Here is a 20,284-nt window from a genome sequence, read left to right as displayed (position 1 = left end):
GTAAAAATTCGTACATAATCCAAGTATTTAACTCACAATAGGTGGGAATGAAAATCTCCCCTTGAAGCTTTCCAAAAATCGCCCCATCCAAGTGAAAATGAAAGAAGGTGGGCCAAAATCCCGTATAAAACCAAGCCCTCTGTCCAACGGCATTTTCGCATCTGCGAAACATTAGCCGCTTTTTGCGACACAAAGTCCGCTTCTATGACTCCCTTCGGGCCCCTCAACCTCCGCATCTTCGGCCCCTCCAGCGCTTCTGCGCCTTTGCTTCTGCGATGTTTCATCCGCAGGTGCGGTTCCGCTTCTACGGAATTTGACCGCATGTGCGGTCCCAGCCTCCCCCAGCAAGGTCCGCACCTACGCTCCAATGGTCGCATCTACGATCATGCAGGTGCGGGAATTTCTTCGCACCTGAGACCTCAGCCAGTTCACTCTCAACCGCTTATGCCGCGCGATCGTCGCTTCTGCGACCCAGCTTCCGCAGAAGCGATCGCACCAGCAACCAAAAAATCCCAGCATCCCCTTAGTACAAAAATTGATCTGTTAACCATCTGGAATCCACCCGAGGGCCTCGAGACCTTAACCAATTATACCAACGCATCCCAAAATACATTACGAACTTAGTTGAGGCCTCAGATCACGCCAAACAACATCAAAACTACGGATTGACGATCAAAACCCTTCTTTAACTTACAAACCTTTAAACTTCGACGAACGTGTCCGATTCATATCAAAACATTCCAGAATGACGCCAAACTTTGCGCACAGGTCACAAATCATGACACGAAACTATTCCAAAGCTCGGAATCCCAAACGGACATCGATAACACCAAAGCCCACTCCAAATCAAACTTAGGAAATTCTTAAACTTTTAAAATATTAATTTTTCATAATAAACGTCGAGATACTCTCGGGTGATCCGATACTCAACCCGAACATACGCCCAAGTCCGAAATCATCATACGAACCTATCGGGACCTTCAAATCCCGATTCCGAGATTGTTTACTCAAAAGTCGAACCTTAGTCAATTCTTCCAACTTAAAGCTTCCAAAATTAAAATTTTCTTTCCAAATAAATCTCGAACTTCCCGAAATTTAATTCCGACCATACGTACAATCCATAATACCTGAAGTGAAGCTACTCAAGGCCTCAAACCGCCGAACGTCGTGCTAAAGCTCAAAACGACCGGTCAGGTCATTACATTCTCCCCTACTTAAACACCCACTTAAACATATGTTCGTCCTCAAACGTGCTAAGAACTGCTGCGGAGTTTTCCAAAATCACCGTTTAACACTTCGGGCACCTGCCCGTGCCACCACAACCCAGTGGAGCACATTAGCTCGAGCCAGACTGAAGATCCTCCCTATAACCTTAGCTAACAATCTTTAGAACCAAATTCCAACTTCCCAATTTCTTTACAAGACCTGATTCTAACACACGAACACCGTATCAATTAACACACGTTGTATCAAAACATGATCATGCACCTATGTTGAAATCACACCCTGCACCTCATAAATCGGTTGCCCATAATAACATCATCTGACCACACTAGCTAGAATTTCACGAATCTGATGCCCGCAATAGATCTCATGACGCATATAAGTCATGTTCCAACCTTCAAAATACTGCCACGACGGCATATATGTGTAGAAACTAATAACCGCCTGCCGAATCAACAAATCACGGAGTCTCTCCTCCTGACAGGACCATTACCCCATTCTGACTGAATAATGGTATTTTATCTTTAAAGTACCTTATATAAATCTGATTGCACTGATCCCTGGTCCAATAACCTCGTCTCACCCAGTACAAGCTGCTCAGGCAATAAGCCATCTCAGACAGTGCCAAATATCTTATATGATGCCCACAATGCGCCAACAAGCTACAAACTCGAATGTGATACATAAGGAAGAACGGACTCTGGAAAAGGACTACCCAGCCCACATAACGAATAAAACGGCCGTATAGACATTGTGAACCTACCTCAGGGATGAAAAACAAGACACACAAAATGAGTGTAAGGAACTATGCTCAACATCTTGATGTTGAGGCGTGCAACCCGATCCAACATGACACTATTGCGGCGTGCAACCCGATCCAAACATGAAAATATTGCGGCATACAACCCGATCCACACATAACAACCAAGAAGAAAACACACATCAAGTCGTAACGCTTATACTTACGAAATGCCCGGATATCGACCATAAGCACGCCAAGTGCATCATACTAATTCTGGGGAGACAGCTAACTCCATACGCTATGAAACTCAAGCACAACTAAGGTGCAATAAATGACCTGCATCTCGAGAGCCATCCTGCTCACATAACACCACAAGCTACGCGGGACCTCAACAAATGTGCGAATAATCAAGCCGTCTCATAACCCACATGGCACCATAGAGATTAACATGGGATAGCTGACGATGGGAATAACATCTAATGCCCGATGACTCCTCCGTAAGTAATGCTATGATGAACGAACACACCCTACCTGATGTAGAGCACACATACACATTAGACCCACCAACGGACCTCAAGCCGATTCCGATCATCCCATACTGGGCCAACAACCTTTCAAGGATCCACAATGGCCCTATTCATGACACACACGAGCAGCCGTCCAATCCGGAACAAACTCCCACAGTCCACAACCAAAGGAATAGAGCGCCTTTTAGGCATAAGCTCTCATATTAGCGATAGTACTCGAATCTCCATACTTGGTCTCAATCCTTAACCATCAAGTGACTAACATGTCACACTTATACAAATTTCCCCGTGGGCTACACTCCTACGACCTTATGCACCAGGTAGCAAAGTTTGCAAATCCATACCACCAACCGAACTAATCTGTAAAGTAATTCAAGAACCCGTAAATCAATACACAATGCTCATTTCACCGAACACCATTCTCAGCGCCACTAAGATAACGCCAGCTCACTCTAAGCATCTAAATTCTCCCCTACTCATCCGAGCTCGTGACATTCCTGTCACACCGAACCACAACCTTGATCCTTCACCTTCAATTCCCATGTCGCTCATTGTACCTATCATACCGCTACGCGAGAATACACGAATTCATCATAACCCCTGAACTACCAGTAGAATAAACACTTTGTTGGCTAGAAACCTTTCACTTAGCTCATTTCAGTATAGCCAATGCAACACGCAACTGAATTCCCGAACCGCAGAAAATACAAACATCAAGTCGTGATCAAAATTGCCATGACTCCTCTGGAATCCATTTACACCACAAGGCCATTTAAATCAAATACCTCCCAAATCAATCAAATTATGGTAGTTGTCAAGCCCGAACGTACAACCACAAACCACATGTATAGCTTCACACGCCGAAGGAACTGATCATTGCCATAATCATGCTGATTCAACCATTACTAGCCGACCCAACTTCTCTCAATGTAATCTAGACTTGCCTTAGAAGTAATAATACCTCCATTCAAAACATAACGAACCCGATCCGCACTCATCGTGAGTGACCCAAATCGCGAGACCATATCGTCTCAATACCCAAGAATCTTTTCATACTCCATTACGCACACCATAGCATCTCCAACTGGTACACCTATTCTACAAGACCTTCCGCGAATTCGAAGCTATTTCTTCCCTTCCTCCAATACTGCACCGCATACCCGATGATAACATAGAACATTCCAAGTCCCGTTCGTGAACCACTGTGAAAACTCGATCCTTAACCACTCAATAGACCCAAAATCCTTAGGCACTGCACTTTAATTCTTGAACCCACTAGGACCGTTGTTGAGAGTCACCCACTCTGACCTGATCCCGAATATAACCAAACTTCGACGTTATGTAGCGCATGAACACCCTCTCAAAGAAGCAATCAGCTGAATTCTTTTCCTTGCACATTACATCCATAATAAGCATAAACTCGGAGTCTTCCCAAAACCTGCACCTCAATAGATAAGGTGAAGTATAGCATACATTCATCAAGTTCCTTGCTCGAATTACTCCTGATATTTTCTTTTCTTAGTTAGAATTAATCCACCAACACATCGATAACCAGAATCTGCACAAGCAGACAATCACACGATCCAATCATAAACGGTGGGGCACCCTTACTTAGCTTTAAGCTAACATCACATAATGTAGATCCGACAATGATTCCTCCTCCTCAATTACCATGATCACGTACCATTAACCCGCCAAATTTCTCAAAGTCTTTTGTTAAGCCTTTCATGAACGTTCTGAATCATCAGTCACAATCACATATTCGACCTCTTACCGAGTAGCAAGTAGTATTCTTCGCAGAAGCTTCATCAACATCACGCAACTGCTAACCTGCTCACAGGAGATAACCTACCTATGGAATTCCATGCCGACATCTTCCAACGGCACTGCACTGGTTAGAACTACTACGAAATCAGTAAACCCTCCTGAGCCCATGCTCGTCCACTAGTTGTGCAAGTCTGTTTATTCCACATTAACATCGACTAAAAGTCCGACAATACGCTCCAAACTCGAAGTCATATTGTATTCCAAAACGATAGTCAAGTTTTCACACCCCTCTCCATTTCAAGCAAACTCCTTCCTACCGTATCCAATCTTCCTCGATACAGTAGCCACCATCCCAAATAAAATCCTAGACCAAATCACCTTCCATCACGATTCCCCAATTGTTCTATACTTTCTCAAGGCACGCGGCTATCCTAGCACAGAATCCATATGCTATTCTACCCCTCTTACTTTGGTTAAACCATCTACTTTAAGCAACTTCTTGACCTATGTTGTTCATACTTGACCTTCTAGTAATTCACCCACTGCGAGACACCTCCCACCATGTCCTTCCTCGTCCTTCGCTGCCCAAATGCCGCCTCAAATCAAAATCTGTAGCACCTGAACTAATAAATTACTACCAACTCTAAACCTTTTGGAAGATCATCTTTCTCGAGCCATCAACATTAGAATTACCAATTCGATTCAGAACCGTTACACACCGCTATCTCTGACAACCCCTTCTTAGGCATTATTCCACCACACTCTGCCCGAATGCAAAAGTCAAAGAAGACTATAACACCAGGCGAACTTTAATGCGTTCCAACAAGGACGATGATACCATATCACAAATGAGAATTCCACCACGCTCGAAGATATCAAGTCTCGTTACTTCATCAATCAAACCTGGACATCCATAGTCCGATTGCCTTTCTTTTGCTGGAATTAAATGCTGAACCTCTAAATCATGCACTAAGAAATTCTCCTTTCAAGTCATTCACTGCCTCAACACATAAACGAGTGCCCTACCATTACACCAACACTGTGCGACAACAACGCATGGACATCATAGCAATCCGTGCATAGCCTCGAAACCATAGGAAGTACAGATACTGAACTGAACTGAAACGACAGAATACCCTAACGATAATAGACTGCCTGAACACGTAGGGAAAAATATCCTGCCCCACGTCTGCAGTACCAATACCACAACTCGACGTCCAATTTATAACAAGTATTTCACGTCGCATAAGATTAAGTAGGAAGGAAATAAAGGCACAAGCCTCAATGGAATCAAACCGCACGATGAGGAAATTAAGAAGGGAAGTGCTCCTAACGTCCCTGTAGCCTCTCGAAGATAAGTACAGACGTCTCTGTACCGACCCGCAAGACTCTACTAGACTTGATCATGACTCATGAGACCCAAGTGAACCTAACGCTCTATTACCAAGCTGTCACGATACAAAATCCACTATAGGTCGTGATGGCACCTAACGCCGTCGTCAGGCAAGCCAACGTTGATTTATCAATTTATTTACTCATTTTATTACTTTCGAAATCATAATCTCCATTACTTAAATAGTATAAAATGGAATTTACAAGGTAAAATAATAATAACTACGTGAACTATAATAACGAACAACCAGTAAGAACCCCCAAAACCTGGTGTCACAAGTGCATGAGCATTTTCTAAGGAGTATAATAATAATACAACATCTGTCCCGAATGTAATAAGACAGAATAAAATAATTAGTACAATGGAAACTCGGTGGACTTCGAAGCGTATCCTTGAATGCAGCTCACATAAAGTCTCCTCAACATGTGTGCCTACGCGCCAAGATGATCATCAAATGAACCTGTCAGATCCTGCACATTTAGTGCAGAAGTGTAGCATGAGTACGTAAATCAACGTATACCCAGTAAGTATCTAGCCTAACCCCGGAGAAGTAGTGACGAGGGGTCGACATCGACACTTACTAAAGGTCAAATAAAGCAATATAGTAAAACAGAACTAGATATGAAGAATACGGAAATGATGGAGTAAATCTGCAAGTTACATAATCTTTCAATTACTTCTTTTAAAGCATGAATATCTAAATCTTGTATTTTACCTTGACGGCTCAGAAAATGTCAAGTGTCAATATCAAATAAATAAGGAATACCATATAAAATGCCGGGCATCAGTAGAAAGATTAGCTCATGAGTAGTCAGCAGAAAGATTAGCTCGTGAATATTCGGACTACTAGCGATATAACGCACGATTCTGCCGAGGTCGTTCGGCCCGATCCAGAATAATGTGTACACTGCCGAGGGTCGTACGGCACGAACCATAGATGGATGTATATACTGTCGAGGCGTTCGGCTCCCTCCACAATAAAAGAAGGAAGTTACCGAATTACGAGACACATGTTTACGATAAAGTACATGAGCACATAACGAATATAATCTTTATACTTCTCAATTAACTCGCCCACACTCAAAGTATTAAGGCTCGGCCTTAGTCAAGGCCTCAAATCACGCCAAACAACATCAAAACTATGGATCGACGATCAAAACCCTTCTTTAAACTTCAAAACCTTTAAATTTCGACGAACACGTCCGATTCATTTCAAAACATTCCTGAATGACGCCAAACTTTGCGCACATGTCACAAATCACGATACGAACTTATTTCAAGGCTCGGAATCGCAAACGGATATCGATAACACCAAAATCCACTCAAAACCAAACTTAAAAAATTCTTAAACTTTCAAAATGTTAACTTTCCATAATAAACGCTGAGATGCTCCCGGGTGATCCGATACTCAACCTGAACATACGCTCAAGTCTGAAATTATCATACAAACCTATCGGAACCTACAAATCCTCCAAGTTTGTTTACTCAAAAGTCAAACCTTAGTCAATTCTTCCAACTTAAAGCTTCCGAAATTAAAATTTTCTTTCCAAATAAATCCTGAACTTCCCGAAATTCAATTCCGACCACACGTACAAGTCATAATACCTGAAGTAAAGCTACTCAAGGTCTAAAACCGCCGAACGACGCGCTAGAGGTCAAAACGACCGGTCGGATTGTTATATTAAGGTTCATACTATTAGTATTAAAATAATCAAGTGTCATGCGGAAGCTGGTAAAGCAAATCTTGAATCACCACAAACGGAGATGAGCAATCTACTATATAAAAGAGAGTACAAAATATCGAGAAAAGAACCTCACAAAGAGGCAAACACAAAGTCGCAGGCTAACACTTGTCCATAAATTCTCCCCCCTAAATAAGACTCTCAAACCCCATATGACTACATTGTGGATGTTATTGAATGAGAAGGAATGATCCTTAAATTATAGAGGTTAAAACTTTTTCCTCCAAGAAAAAAAACTAGCCAAATATGGAAGATTTATAATTTCCTTCTAATAAAAGAAAAACTCAATTATGATAAATATATTGTCCTTTCTTTCAAGAGATAGGAGAACCAAATATGGTAAAAAAAATCCGGACAAACACTTAATATAGACCTACCATTTTATTGCAATTTTAGTGCATATTTACATATAATTTTATGTTTCGCGTGGAACGTATATATTAGGTTCAAATAAATGTGTGACGAAACTTTACATCCGCCCCTAGATGCTACCACTTTCCCAATGTTGACTTGGAAGTGCTAGATTTTTAATTCATTGCACGTCTTTAAAGAACTCATACATTATATATCTTTGTTTTTAGATAGTAATGGCGTATTTTCTGAGGCGCTCCTTTTAACTTTTAGATGATAATGTCTCTATTAGACCATTTACTGTTGGACCACAAAGGAGTTCAAGCATATAATGTACGTCAAATGATCACGTCAAATACTAGCACCGAATTTAATTAGCTTGAAATTCCAAAGCGATAACTGTTCCATGTTATTTAAAAAGGAAAAGTTATGTGCATGTATATATAAACTTACCTGTAAATACTAGCCTTCTAGCTCGTTTTAAAGCGTTGAAGAGAGAGATATGATATTCTAAAAATAGATGTTGAGGAAGCATCTGATCTGATATTTACAATGACTTAACATGTTCACTTACACTTTATTTATAAATCGCATTTAATTAATATTTATTTTTACCTCAAATTATCACTTAACCAAGTAAACTAGTATGATTTGGTGTAAATATTCGATGCTGGAATAAATTTTACTATAATGGTAAACTAGTATAGTTTGGTACTGTAAACATGAGACTGAATGAATGAGTTTGATTTTAATGTTGGAGGCGCATGGATTAGGTATGGATTAATTCCACGAATCCTTTAAAATGTTCTCTTTTTATTATAGGTACGCCCAAAACTACTAGTTATTGCCTTCGAGCTGCGAAAATTAAAGCATTTGCTTAGAGTGGTCTATGGTTTATTTAGCACATAAAAGAAGCCTTGATCCCAAGGCTATTGCTTAAATTGTTCTTCCTACTATACTATTTTCCCTCTGTCATTTTCTTCTTAGAAATATTTTGTGGGTGAACAGATACTTTTAGAATAAATTCTGATAAACGACTTCCTGCTACATGTAAATTTTAAACATTTGGCAACTATTATTGGATAGAAGTATTGAGATTGATAATACGTAGTGATATGTTTGATCATAAGTGCTGATGATTTTTTTCTATTAAAATGATTAACATGCCCAATATATTTTATATTTATGAATCTTATTTTTTTCTGTTAAAACTTGATTGACGAGCAAAATCACTGAAGTTTATTTGAGTTCATAGTAACTTTTCAGAGAGAGAGACGGAAGTCTCTAGGTCTTTTCTATTTTGCTCAAAAGTTCCAAAATAAAACGGTTGCCCTACCAGATATTTTGTTCCTCCTATCTATAAGTGGGTCAGTCCACCAATTACTCTATAGATTAAAATAAATACAATGTGGACTTTTGGGCCCAATAGCAAAAGAAAGAAATTAGCCCAATTTGTTAAGTGATATCATTTGCTTGTATCTCAACACCCCCCGGTAAATTGGAAGGTGAGATAACCCCCAACTTGCGAAGATGCAGATGATGAATAGCTCCCCCAATGGTTTAGTGAACATATCGGCAGACTGATTGGCACTGGAAGTGTGAAGCAGCTGAAGCAGACCTTCATTCAACTTTGTGCGAACAAAATGGAAATCCAACTCAATGTGCTTGGTGCGCTCATGGAAGACAAGGTTCTTAGCAATGTCGATGGCTGCCTGGTTATCACAAAATAGAGTAATAGGAGAAGAAAAGACAACACCAAATCTGAAAGAAGCCTGCAAACCCAAGTGATTTCAGCAGTGGTCTTACTCATAGACCTGTATTCGTCCTCTGCAGATGACAAAGAGACTACAGATTGTTTCTTGGACTTCCAGCCGATAAGACATCCCCCTAATAGAATGCAAAACCCACTGATGGACTTCCTACTGTACGGGAAAGAACCCCAATCACTATCACAATATACACTGAGAGAAAGATCAGGAGAATTATTGTAGAAAATCCCAAAATCAAGAGTACCATTGAGATACCCGAGCAAACGTAAAGCAGCCTGCATATGAGGAAGGCAAGGCTTCTGCATAAACTGGCTTAAATGTTGCACTGCAAAGCAAATATCAGGTCTTGTATGGGTTAAGAAATTGAGTTTACCCACTAAACACCTATAAGTCTCAGGATTGGGCAGAGGATCACCATGATCAGCCTGCAGCTTGTCATGCATCTCAAGAGGAGATATAACTGAAGAACAATCATAGGAGTGAAACTCTTTGAGGAGATCATGCACAAATTTTTTCTGATGCAGCAACACCCCACCCTCAGAATACAACACTTAAATACCCAGAAAATAGTTAAGACGGCCTAAATCCTTAATCTTAAATTGATCATGGAGGAAGTTTTTCATAGCATCAATCTCACACAGATCTGTCCCAGTGATGATGATATCATCAATATATACCACTAAGAGTACTAAGGCATCACCAGAACCCTTAGTAAAAAGTGAATAATCATTGAAAGAATGCACATAACCTCTACAGGACAAAGATTGAGACAATTTGACATACCATTGCTTTGAAGCTTGTCTCAAACCATACAAAGATTTATTCAGTTTATAGACCAAAGAAGTGGAAGTAGAAGCAGAAGATGCAGTAGATACTGAAAGACCAGGTGGGAGTTTCATAAAAACTTCTTCATCTAAGTCCCCATGCAAGAAAGCATTATTAACATCTAGTTGGAAAAGTGGCCAATTTCTTTTAACAGCTACAACAATTAAAGTTTTAACAGTAGACATTTTAACTACATGTGAAAAGGTTTCATGGAAATCTATGCCTTCAACTTGTGTATTACCCCTAACCACAAGCCTAGCTTTATATCTTTCTATACTCTCATCAGCTTTGTACTTAATTTTGTATACCCATTTGTAGCCAATTGATTTCTTGCCTTTGGGTAACTCAACTATGTCCCAAGTACCATTAGTCTCCAATGCCTCAAACTCTTTTTTCATAGTATTTTGCCACTCAGGGATAACTGCTACCTGAGAATAAGTAGTAGGCTCAAATGCATGATGCTCACCAAAAGTAGACATAACAGTTAAATTAGCAGACCTGGAGCTAGGATTAGGGAGAGTGCAAACATAATTCTGCAAATAAGAAGGGGGATTGTGAGTCCTAGATGATCTCCTTAACGGAGGAAAATCAGATTCAGAGAGAGAAAAAGGGAGATTAGAGGAAGTAGGAGAGTTGGGACTAGAAAAAATAGGGAGATTAGAGCTGTTGTTCAGAGGTATTGCAGAATCAGATGGAGCAGGATTAGAGGGATGAAGAAAAACAGGGGATGTTGCTGATGGAACAGGGTAAAATAAATTATGGGAGAGTGAAAAATGCTGTTTAACAGTGTGATCAAAGACGGTAGAAAATGACAAATTTGACATGGTAGGGGGAAAAGATCCAAATTTAACAAAAGGAAAGACATGTTCATGAAATATAACATCTCTGGAGATAAGACAGACTTTATTCTGTAAATCATATAGCTTATAGCCTTTCTTTCCAAAGGGATAACCAATAAACACACAGGGAATGACCCTAGGCTGCAGTTTGTCCCTGTTAGGTTTTGGAACAGTTGAGTAACATAAGCAGCCAAAAGCTCTAAGATTTGAGTATGTAGGGAGTTTGTTATATAAGATCTCATAGGGACTCTTGTCCTTTAACACACTAGAAGGAAACCTATTTATCAAGTAGGTGGCTGTGGGTATGCAGTCTCCCCAAAATCTAAGAGGAAGACTAGACTGGAAAAGAAGAGCTCTAGTAGTTTCTAAAAGATGTTTGTGTTTCCTTTCCACAACTCCATTTGTTGTGGAGTGTGAGAACATATTGTCTGATGCAATATCCCTTTCTCAGAGAAAACTTTTGATCCAAGAGTGTTGGATCCCAACTTTAAGGCATTATCACTTCTTACATGTTGAACTTTCAATTGGAATTGAGTTTCAGTCATGGCAATGAAGGCTTTTAAGAGGTTAAAATCATTGCTTTTGGCTCCCATTAGGTGGGTCCAAGTGGCTCTTGAAAAATCATCAACAATGGTCATAAAATATTTGGAGCCAGTATAGGTAGGAGAGTGATATGGACCCCAGGTGTCAATGTGGATCAACTGAAAAGGCCTTGTGGATTGTATACTACTATCAGAAAATGGTAATCTTGTTTGTCTGGCTAGTGGACATATTGGGCAAGAAAAAAGACTGTTTGGAAGATAACTGTGAACCAAGCATAGAGATATGTTTCATTCTAGAGAAAGGAATATGCCCAAGCCTATAATGCCAAACCACATCTATTTTATTGATATCATTCAGAATTGCATCAGTATTTACATGTGTTTCATTAGCATCAGCAACATTGACATTCTTTACATTTGCTTGTATCTCAGGGAAAACACAAATAGGGGAAATAACAGGGGAAGTAATACTAGAAGAGTAACTGGATGTAGTACTGGGAGAAACAACAGGAGGAAGTAGGAGCTTATAGAGATTGTGGTCCAGTTTATCAAAAACCAGAGGCATCTTCAGAGAAGGGGCCTGTATAGCACAAAGAGTTCTGGTAAATAGAACAATCCCATTGTATTGTTCTAACAACTTATGAACTGAAATAAGATTGTATTGAAAAGAAGGAACATAAAGAACATGATGAATTGTGAAATTTGGAAACAAAGTCAAAGATCCTACTAAATGAACTTTGATTTTGTAACCATTTGGTAGAGAAACTATACAAGGTATAGGTAGTGTTTTCAGATTAAAAAGTAAATCCTTATGAGAAGTTATGTGGTCAGAAGCTCTAGAGACTATTATCCAAACAAAACTATCTACTTGTGAAAGCATGCATGACTTGAGCAGAATACTTTTGATAACAGCTTACCAGCAAAGTTAGCAGAAGCCATCAGAGTGGGAGTAGAGGAGGAGTCAGCAGATACATGAGACTGTTGTAGTAACATCATCAGCTGGGAGAACTGATCTTGTGTTAAACCAGGAACCATTGAAGCATTACTAGATTGAGATGACTTGACAGAATCAGGAACCACACTAGAATCCACATTAGTAGGAGGGCAAGGAGAGTTCACTTCAACATGAGCTGCAGTTTTCCTACTGCCAGGCCCTTTTGTGAACTTAAAATTTGAAGGATACCCATGTAGCTTGTAGCACCTGTCAATGGTGTGACATGGTTTCTTACAGTATTTGTATGTTAGGGCTCTTTGAGTATCAAAATTGACTCTGGAAGGAAAACCTTGCTTAGACACCCCAGCATTGAAAGAGGCAGATGTAGAGAGAAACTGAGAAGAGGTAGACACATGCCTCTGCTTCTCATCTGACACAACAATATACTCTAGACAATGCTTACAGATGGAAAAGGCTTAATCATGAATGTATTGCTTCTAGTTTGCACATATATATCATTGAGACCCATCAAAAATTGATACACCTTTTGAACATCATCATCTTTCTGATAATCAGATTTGAAACCATAATTGCTACAGGACCCGACTCTACTGATTGACAAGGCATCAATTTCATCCCACAATCGCTTGATTTTGTTGAAATATGAAGCAATATCAAGTGATCCTTGTGAGATGTGAGCAAGTTTTTTCTTAGCAACATCTGTTTGACCATATCTTTCCTCCAACTCACTCCAAATATCTTTGGCAAGTTCAGAGTACTCAACACTACGAGCAATGTCTTTGGACAGGGAGTTGGTTAACCAAGAGACGACCAAATCATTACACCTCTGTCACTGTCTCGCCAAAGGAGAACTGTCATGAGGCTTAACTGAATATCCATTAATGAAATCCAGTTTATTTCTAACAGACAAGGCCACAAGGATGGTTCGTCTCCAACTCCCATACCCAGTACCATCAAAAGAAACAGAAACTAAGTAAGACCCTAAAACATCAGACGGATGCACATAAAAAGGATGACATGGATGCGTATAATCATCCTCATGAAAAACAGAACGAGAAGTAGTAAAACGAGTTGTTGGTAATGCAGATGTGGAATCATCATTCGGCATTTTGTACACAATTAATCAGGAAAATATACGCACACAAACAAACAATGAGGAGAAATAACTAGGGTTACCAAATTTCCTTTGCGGCCGGAAGGAACAACGACCTTGTAAAACAAATCAGTGGCAAGGACGAGCAAACCCTAGCTGAATGAGCAGTTTCAGAAATCACCAAACCCTAGGTTGAGAAGTACGCCTCAGATAATATCAAAATAAGTTCGATCAATCAACATCCGTCGTCAACACCGGAAAAACTCAAAATAGTGATGAAAAAACTCGTCGCAAAAAAAAAAAAAAAAACTCAGAATCGCGAAGAAGCAGCAGAACCTCAAAACTCCGATGAAGATGTGTGAGAGTAACATCGGACGAGAGGTAATTACCCAATCTATCCAGATCTGGGCTCTGATACCATGTTAAAACTTAATTGACGAGCAAAATCACTGAAGTTTATTTGAGTTCATAGTGACTTTTCAGAGAGAGAGAGACGGAAGTCTCTAGGTCTTTTCTATTTTGCTCAAAAGTCCCAAAATAAAACTGTTGCCCTACCAGATATTTTGTTCCTCATATCTACAAGTGGGTCAGTCCACCAATTACTCTATAGATTAAAATAAATACAATGTGGACTTCTGGGCCCAATAGCAAAAGAAAAAAATTAGCCCAATTTGTTAAGTGATATCATTTGCTTGTATCTCAACATTTTCCTACAGTCACACCTCTCCCATATGTAGTACTCCTAACACATTACAATAAACAAATATTTTTAACTAAATTTTTATGTTATATTTTACCTTTCTGTAGTAGCTTATTAGTTCAGTTATTATAACAACAATATCAATTATTATTACACTACACTTTTTTATAAACTTAAGTCTTTTATAGGAACCTATTCAAATATTTATATATTTATTGCTTCATAATAATCAAAATCAATCTATTTAAGGAGGAATTAACAGTGGAATATTCGAGTCCTCGAACTATGCCCAGGAATTTAAAACGTCAAAAATTCTAATAAAACTTGGAACAAGAGAAATTAATATTTTATTGGATTTATTTTAAATTTTAATTAATTAATTAATAAAATGTGAATGTCTTTTGTGATTTTAAATTTATACTATTTTCATTTTTTATGACATAAAAATTTGAGTAATCAGTTCTCCAATACTTTTTGTCTACAATAATAAAAATAAAATATACTCCATATGTCAAATGTTGTTAGAAGTATATACTAACAGCCAATCACTAAACAAACAAAAGAAGTTCGAAAAAAACGCTTTGCACCGGGTCCAACACCCCCTCCATTTCTCGCCATTTTTCAGATTGAAAGAATTATGGCATAGGGCGGAGCTTAAAGAACAGAACTCGCACGGCCAACAGCCGCTGCAGTAGTACAATTGATGCCGGTAAGTTGGAAGTTTCTTTGATTTTAAACGTGTTTCCATTGATGTTATCGGAAATAAAAATTGAGTTCATTGAATTTATTAGGGTTGTGCTTTTTAGGTTTTTATTAATTGGGCAATGTGAAATTATGTTGTTATTTGATCTAAATGGGCTGCTGCTAGTTTTCTCTTTGTAGGTGACAACCTTATTTCCTGTATTCACAATTTGTCAATTGAGAAGTGTCAATTGAGAAGAGCTCACAATTTGGGTGATTGAGCCATGTAATGAAGATGAACACTAAATTATCCCAACAGAAAAATCAGAATGTACTATCTAAATTATCCAGAGGAAAGAAATTAGCAGACCTCAGTTGTGACACTGCAGCCTCTTTCTAAAGCAGGCAAAGTTCTTTGGATAGTATGCTTAGCTAAAATTTCCTTCGCAATATGCATTTACTTGGTATAATTAGTAGTGTTGGACTGCCATTTGAAGAATGGAGTGTGCATAGATGATAGGAACAAAAGGGAGAGCGAGTAAAATAGGTTCCACATAATATGAAGCATTGTATTGTATCAAACTACCTATACCTGTTTGATCTGATCTTTTTGACAAGAATGTAATAGAAGATGTCGTAGAAGACATCCACTTGGACGCCATCCAGTAATATTGATCTAGTTCAGCTGTGGATCTAGAATTTTGAGTTTGAAATGCAGGTCCTGGAATATATATCTAACCTTATTTATACTCAATTTTCACACATATATCAATCTTTGACAGGAAGCCGAGGTTTTACAGAAACCTGAGAGTCGATCTGCTACTTGCCTAATTATCTCACAACTAGCGAGCTAGTCATACAGCTTGCTAAGCACAAAGTGTAACTTACTTGCTTAGCAGATGACTGATGAGTGCCATTTTAGTCTTTAAAAGGCTCTGAGTTAAGATGGCTGGCCACATTCAAGCATAGCTAAATCAAGATGCGATAAGACTGTGAAAACTATTTCACAAAGTGCTTTTGATTTCTCAAGACATCTCTTTTCACTTGACTCGAGGAACAAAATACTCTTAAATTGTTCCAGCTTCACTCAATTGAGGCAATCAAATAGGTACCATGCATGGCTCAAAACAGAAGCCTGAATATCTTTGAAAGCTGTTTCTCAATCAAGACATTCCATCAAATGTTGTGCTTCTGCATCTAACCCCACTTTTCCCCGGTGCAAACTGAAATTTACAAAGAAAAGGAAAACACACACTAACCATCAGCTACATCATTTGACACCTGCAGTTCCTTGACTAGAAGTTCATGTGTGAAAAAAAAGAAGCAATCCTACTCAGGAATAAGTGTTTGTAGCCAGAATCAAATTGAAAAATCCTCTGAGCATGGTTTTTAATCTCATAACCAACACCCCACCACTCCTGTAAATTGTAATGTAACTACTCCTGGAGCATCCTCTTTTCCAATTACATAAGCACCAAATGTCTGCATTATATGATCACCCAAATGATTAAAAACAATTTTCTTTACTTCATATCTGATTGGAAAAGAAAAAGAGATACATACAGTGTCTTCTCTCTGAATCTAGACTTTCTTGAATGGAGAAGTAGAGTCACCCATAGTCCTAGCTTGAAGGCCAGAAACCGACAAACATGGAGGCGATAGTGTTCTAGTATGTGCAGGCTTTAAGTTGACTAGGTTTCCACTATCTTGAGAATTTTATATTTTCTTGGTGTGATCCTTATTAGTAGTCGTAGTTACACTGAAACGACGTCGTTCTTGTTTGTTCTTTTTCATAAATAGTTTATTTCCTTGGTCTCCTCTTGGGACAAGTGACACTTTTGTTTTTATAATGACTAAAGATGATTCTCGAATTTATACTTATCAATTGTAGGTCTATTTCAGTGGGTTTCTAACTCAACCCGACTGGACACAACTTGGGAGTCCATAGCAGGCACTTCCAATTTGAATGCGAAAATGTCAAAATCTCCATCTGTTATCACTCCCATCAAATTGATAGCATTGTCCTTCTTGGTATTTCTATTCTTCATACTTCAAATTTCTTCTCCAGTATCTGCTATCAGGAAGGATGTAAGTCTTCAAGATAGATATACCTGTAGAACTACAGTTCAAGGAAGATTTTTGATTGCAGATGATATGGGTCAAGTCTGTGATGCGCTGTCCATTGATTCACATTCTCGCTGCTGCCGTGGAAAAAGAGAGCAATTTGCTTGTCACGGTTGCAATCTTGTTTCACAGTGTTGCAACTCCTATGAATTTTGTGTTTCTTGCTGTCTGAATCCATCTAGGACACAAAAGGACCTGGCTCTAAATGTCAAGATAGCTAAGCCTGTAACAGCAGGGACCTATTCAAGCCTTTTTGATTTTTGCATGGGAAGATGCCGTCACAATTCAGAGAGTGTGGTTCATGAAAACGCTTATCTCAGTGAATTTCATCATTGTTTCTCTATACCATCTAATTCTTCTGGTTCTTCTGGTGCACAAGCTGAAGCAAGACTAGCTGGTATAAATATTGTGATAGGAAGACAAGGTGAATCATGCAATTCAGTGTGCAAATCAAGTGGTCAATCTTGTGTTCCCAACAAATTCTTATTGCTCAACCAGTGCGAGACGATGCAAAAGTACATGGGCTGCAAAGGTGGATGTCTGGCAAGTGTCGGATCAGATCAGCCTGCTGAAGTAGTTGATGATGCCCCCAGAGATCTGAACCCTGGAGCCTGCTTGTACACCTCGCAACAGTCGATGCTATCTTGTGATGGATTGCATCAGCATACGAAGAGGCTCTGCCCCTGCGCATAGTGTGGTGAATTTCCCCTGCTCTCCCCAACTCAACCCCCCCCCCCCCCCAAAAAAAAAAAAAAAAACACCCCCGCACCCCTCCTTCCCTGTACTAGTTATTAGTTTCTCTCATTTAGACTAATGCGGGCCTTTTTTCTTTATAATTTTGAAATTTCTTAATATAATATTTGAGGCACACATTAAAATTTTGGATTCAAATTGGATACTAATTCAAATTTACGTTGTAATCTACTAAAGTTTTTTCATTATAAGTAAGATCTTTATAATTATTTCAATATGTACTTGGTTTGAGTAACAATAGCGTCGGTGTTGGTTTGCAGGGAGGAGGAGGCAGCCAGGGAATTCCACACAATTCAACAATATTGGGGTTGTGACTGGTACATTTGCTTGATATTTAGAGAAAAATCACACTAGAGGTTAGCAAGAATGGCTCTTTTACAATGATCACATAGTTATGAATTTGATATACTCGATGTGACTATCTAAATCATTATTTTCTTATTCTTTTTTCATTACGTTGGATATTAGGAAAGGATGGAAATATCTGACTAGCATGCAATGAGTTGGAATTGCTTAACTAGTTAGACTGAAATCATAAAACTATCTCATGATATAGCTTTAACCTATTATAAGAAAAGAAGCTATTTTATATCAGGTTACAAATACATTTGTAGCAAGACCCCACTGAGTAGGTAGGTCTAGCTGATGTAAATCCCCTCCATAAAAAAAGATATTCTTGTGCTATTTTTTGCCTCCATTTTTAACGTATTGAGGCTTGTTCTGCTTTCCAATTCTAATTTATTTTTTCATGTTTATTGTTTATCCGTGTTTCAATATAAATTGACATCTCCGAAATTTTTACTCAATCTTAAATCAAGGAATAGTAGTATGCACTAAGAATCTGGTAACTATTCCATTGGCTGGAAAATATGAATAGATGGCTTGGATGAATTGGTTAACCATTAATTGGACCGAGAGTGCGAAGAATTTGATTTGCTATTAGTTTGAATATATGAAGCGGCATATCTAAATTTCTTCCCTCTTCTTCTCTTTACTCGGATTGAAATTCTAAGTTGCTCGGACACGGGTGCAGGTGTCCGACACGGGTGCGGATTTAAAGGTCGGATCCTTCGAGATGTAAATTCTAAGATCCGGGGATACGGATCCTAGTAAAGATACGGGTGCGGGGATCCGACTAAAAATAATTCAAAAAAATAAAAATATAAAAAATATCTCTAATTTATGAGAAATTTTGTGGACACTTATGTATAGCTTGTAAAGTGTGGATTTCTTTTTTATTCTCAAGTTGTAGATAAGTAAAGGATTGATATCCTAGAGAAGGTATGCTATTTTCTTCAAATTTACCCTAGTTTTGGTTTTGATTTCGGGAATTAAATTGTATATCGTCTCAAATTTTTTCGTCCGTCGTGGTCAAAGTACGCAAAATTGTTTGACCAGATCCGTTACGGATCCCATACCTAAACCCATACTAGTGTCAGGTGCGGCACTTAAATTGCCATGTCGGAGCAACTTAGTTGAAATGATATGATGTGTTGCTAGGATTTAATGATTGGTAGTTATAATATTTTTGTGATGGTGATGTGCCATATGATATGTGAAAATAGGTGTTTAAGGTGGTTTATATCGCTGTATATCATCATGCATACTTGTGTGTGCATCATATTATTGCGATATACAATAATATACACGATATGCATTTTGATATACACTAGTAGAAAATGCGCCTGGCAGAAAATCTGTGCGAGATATAGAGTGATACACACGATATACAATTATATATATTATCAATAATGGAAATTTTAGGTGACCTGTCATTTTTTTCCGGTGATAGAGTACGTTGAAAATTTTATGAGAATTTTGGAGGTTATTAAGGGGTTGTTGGAGAGAGTATCTGAGATAGAGTTGAGAAACAGACAAAATTATAGGGGCTATTTTCACATGTTAGCTAGTTTTAAGAGATCCCACGCTCTCAAAATATGGTTCCACACACACTATTTTCCACGTCACGACGCATGTGTTTTAAGAGATACATATATGTCAAGTAAAATATCTATTTGTAACACTACAAGAAGACGGTAAAATTCCCTCTAGCAAATCGTTCGAAAACAGATTTTTGACAGAAATTATCAGTCAAAATATACATGGTCTACAAATTTTCAACTAGAACTATAGAAAATTTCCGATCAAAACGTACGGTCGAAATATGTGGAAAAAAAAGAATGACCATATTTTTAAAATTTTCGACGGAAATAGTCTTACATTTTTTGATCGAAATAGTCGAACAATTAAAATAAAA

At 38.6% G+C, this 20,284-nt stretch overlaps 3 protein-coding genes across 3 annotated transcripts; 1 reads left to right on the top strand and 2 right to left on the bottom strand.

Moving 5' to 3' along the window:
* Positions 1 to 12,166: 12,166 nt before the first annotated feature.
* Positions 12,167 to 13,784, bottom strand: LOC138895272 (uncharacterized). The gene is made up of 4 exons (XM_070179947.1): positions 13,510 to 13,784; positions 13,200 to 13,440; positions 12,639 to 13,113; positions 12,167 to 12,301 (listed from the first exon to the last, which is right to left on the bottom strand). Exons 1-4 carry the CDS (start codon positions 13,782 to 13,784, stop codon positions 12,270 to 12,272), a joined length of 1,023 nt encoding a protein of 340 aa, XP_070036048.1. The 3' UTR covers positions 12,167 to 12,269.
* Positions 13,785 to 15,013: 1,229 nt separating this feature from the next.
* LOC104113860 (uncharacterized) lies at positions 15,014 to 18,711 on the top strand. Its single transcript, XM_009624172.4, has 3 exons — positions 15,014 to 15,178; positions 17,042 to 17,971; positions 18,288 to 18,711. The coding sequence occupies exon 2, from the start codon at positions 17,125 to 17,127 to the stop codon at positions 17,965 to 17,967; it is 843 nt and encodes a 280-aa protein (XP_009622467.1). The 5' UTR covers positions 15,014 to 15,178; positions 17,042 to 17,124; the 3' UTR covers positions 17,968 to 17,971; positions 18,288 to 18,711.
* LOC104113859 (uncharacterized) lies at positions 16,238 to 16,944 on the bottom strand. Its single transcript, XM_070179946.1, is given in 6 exon segments — positions 16,238 to 16,373; positions 16,484 to 16,496; positions 16,499 to 16,580; positions 16,582 to 16,632; positions 16,714 to 16,830; positions 16,909 to 16,944. Coding segments are annotated over 6 exon segments (435 nt in total).
* Positions 18,712 to 20,284: the final 1,573 nt, after the last annotated feature.

This window comes from Nicotiana tomentosiformis, chromosome 7 (genome assembly GCF_000390325.3).
Source record: "Nicotiana tomentosiformis chromosome 7, ASM39032v3, whole genome shotgun sequence".
Classification (NCBI taxonomy): Eukaryota; Viridiplantae; Streptophyta; class Magnoliopsida; order Solanales; family Solanaceae; genus Nicotiana; species Nicotiana tomentosiformis.
This window is presented reverse-complemented; position numbering and strand designations above follow the sequence as displayed.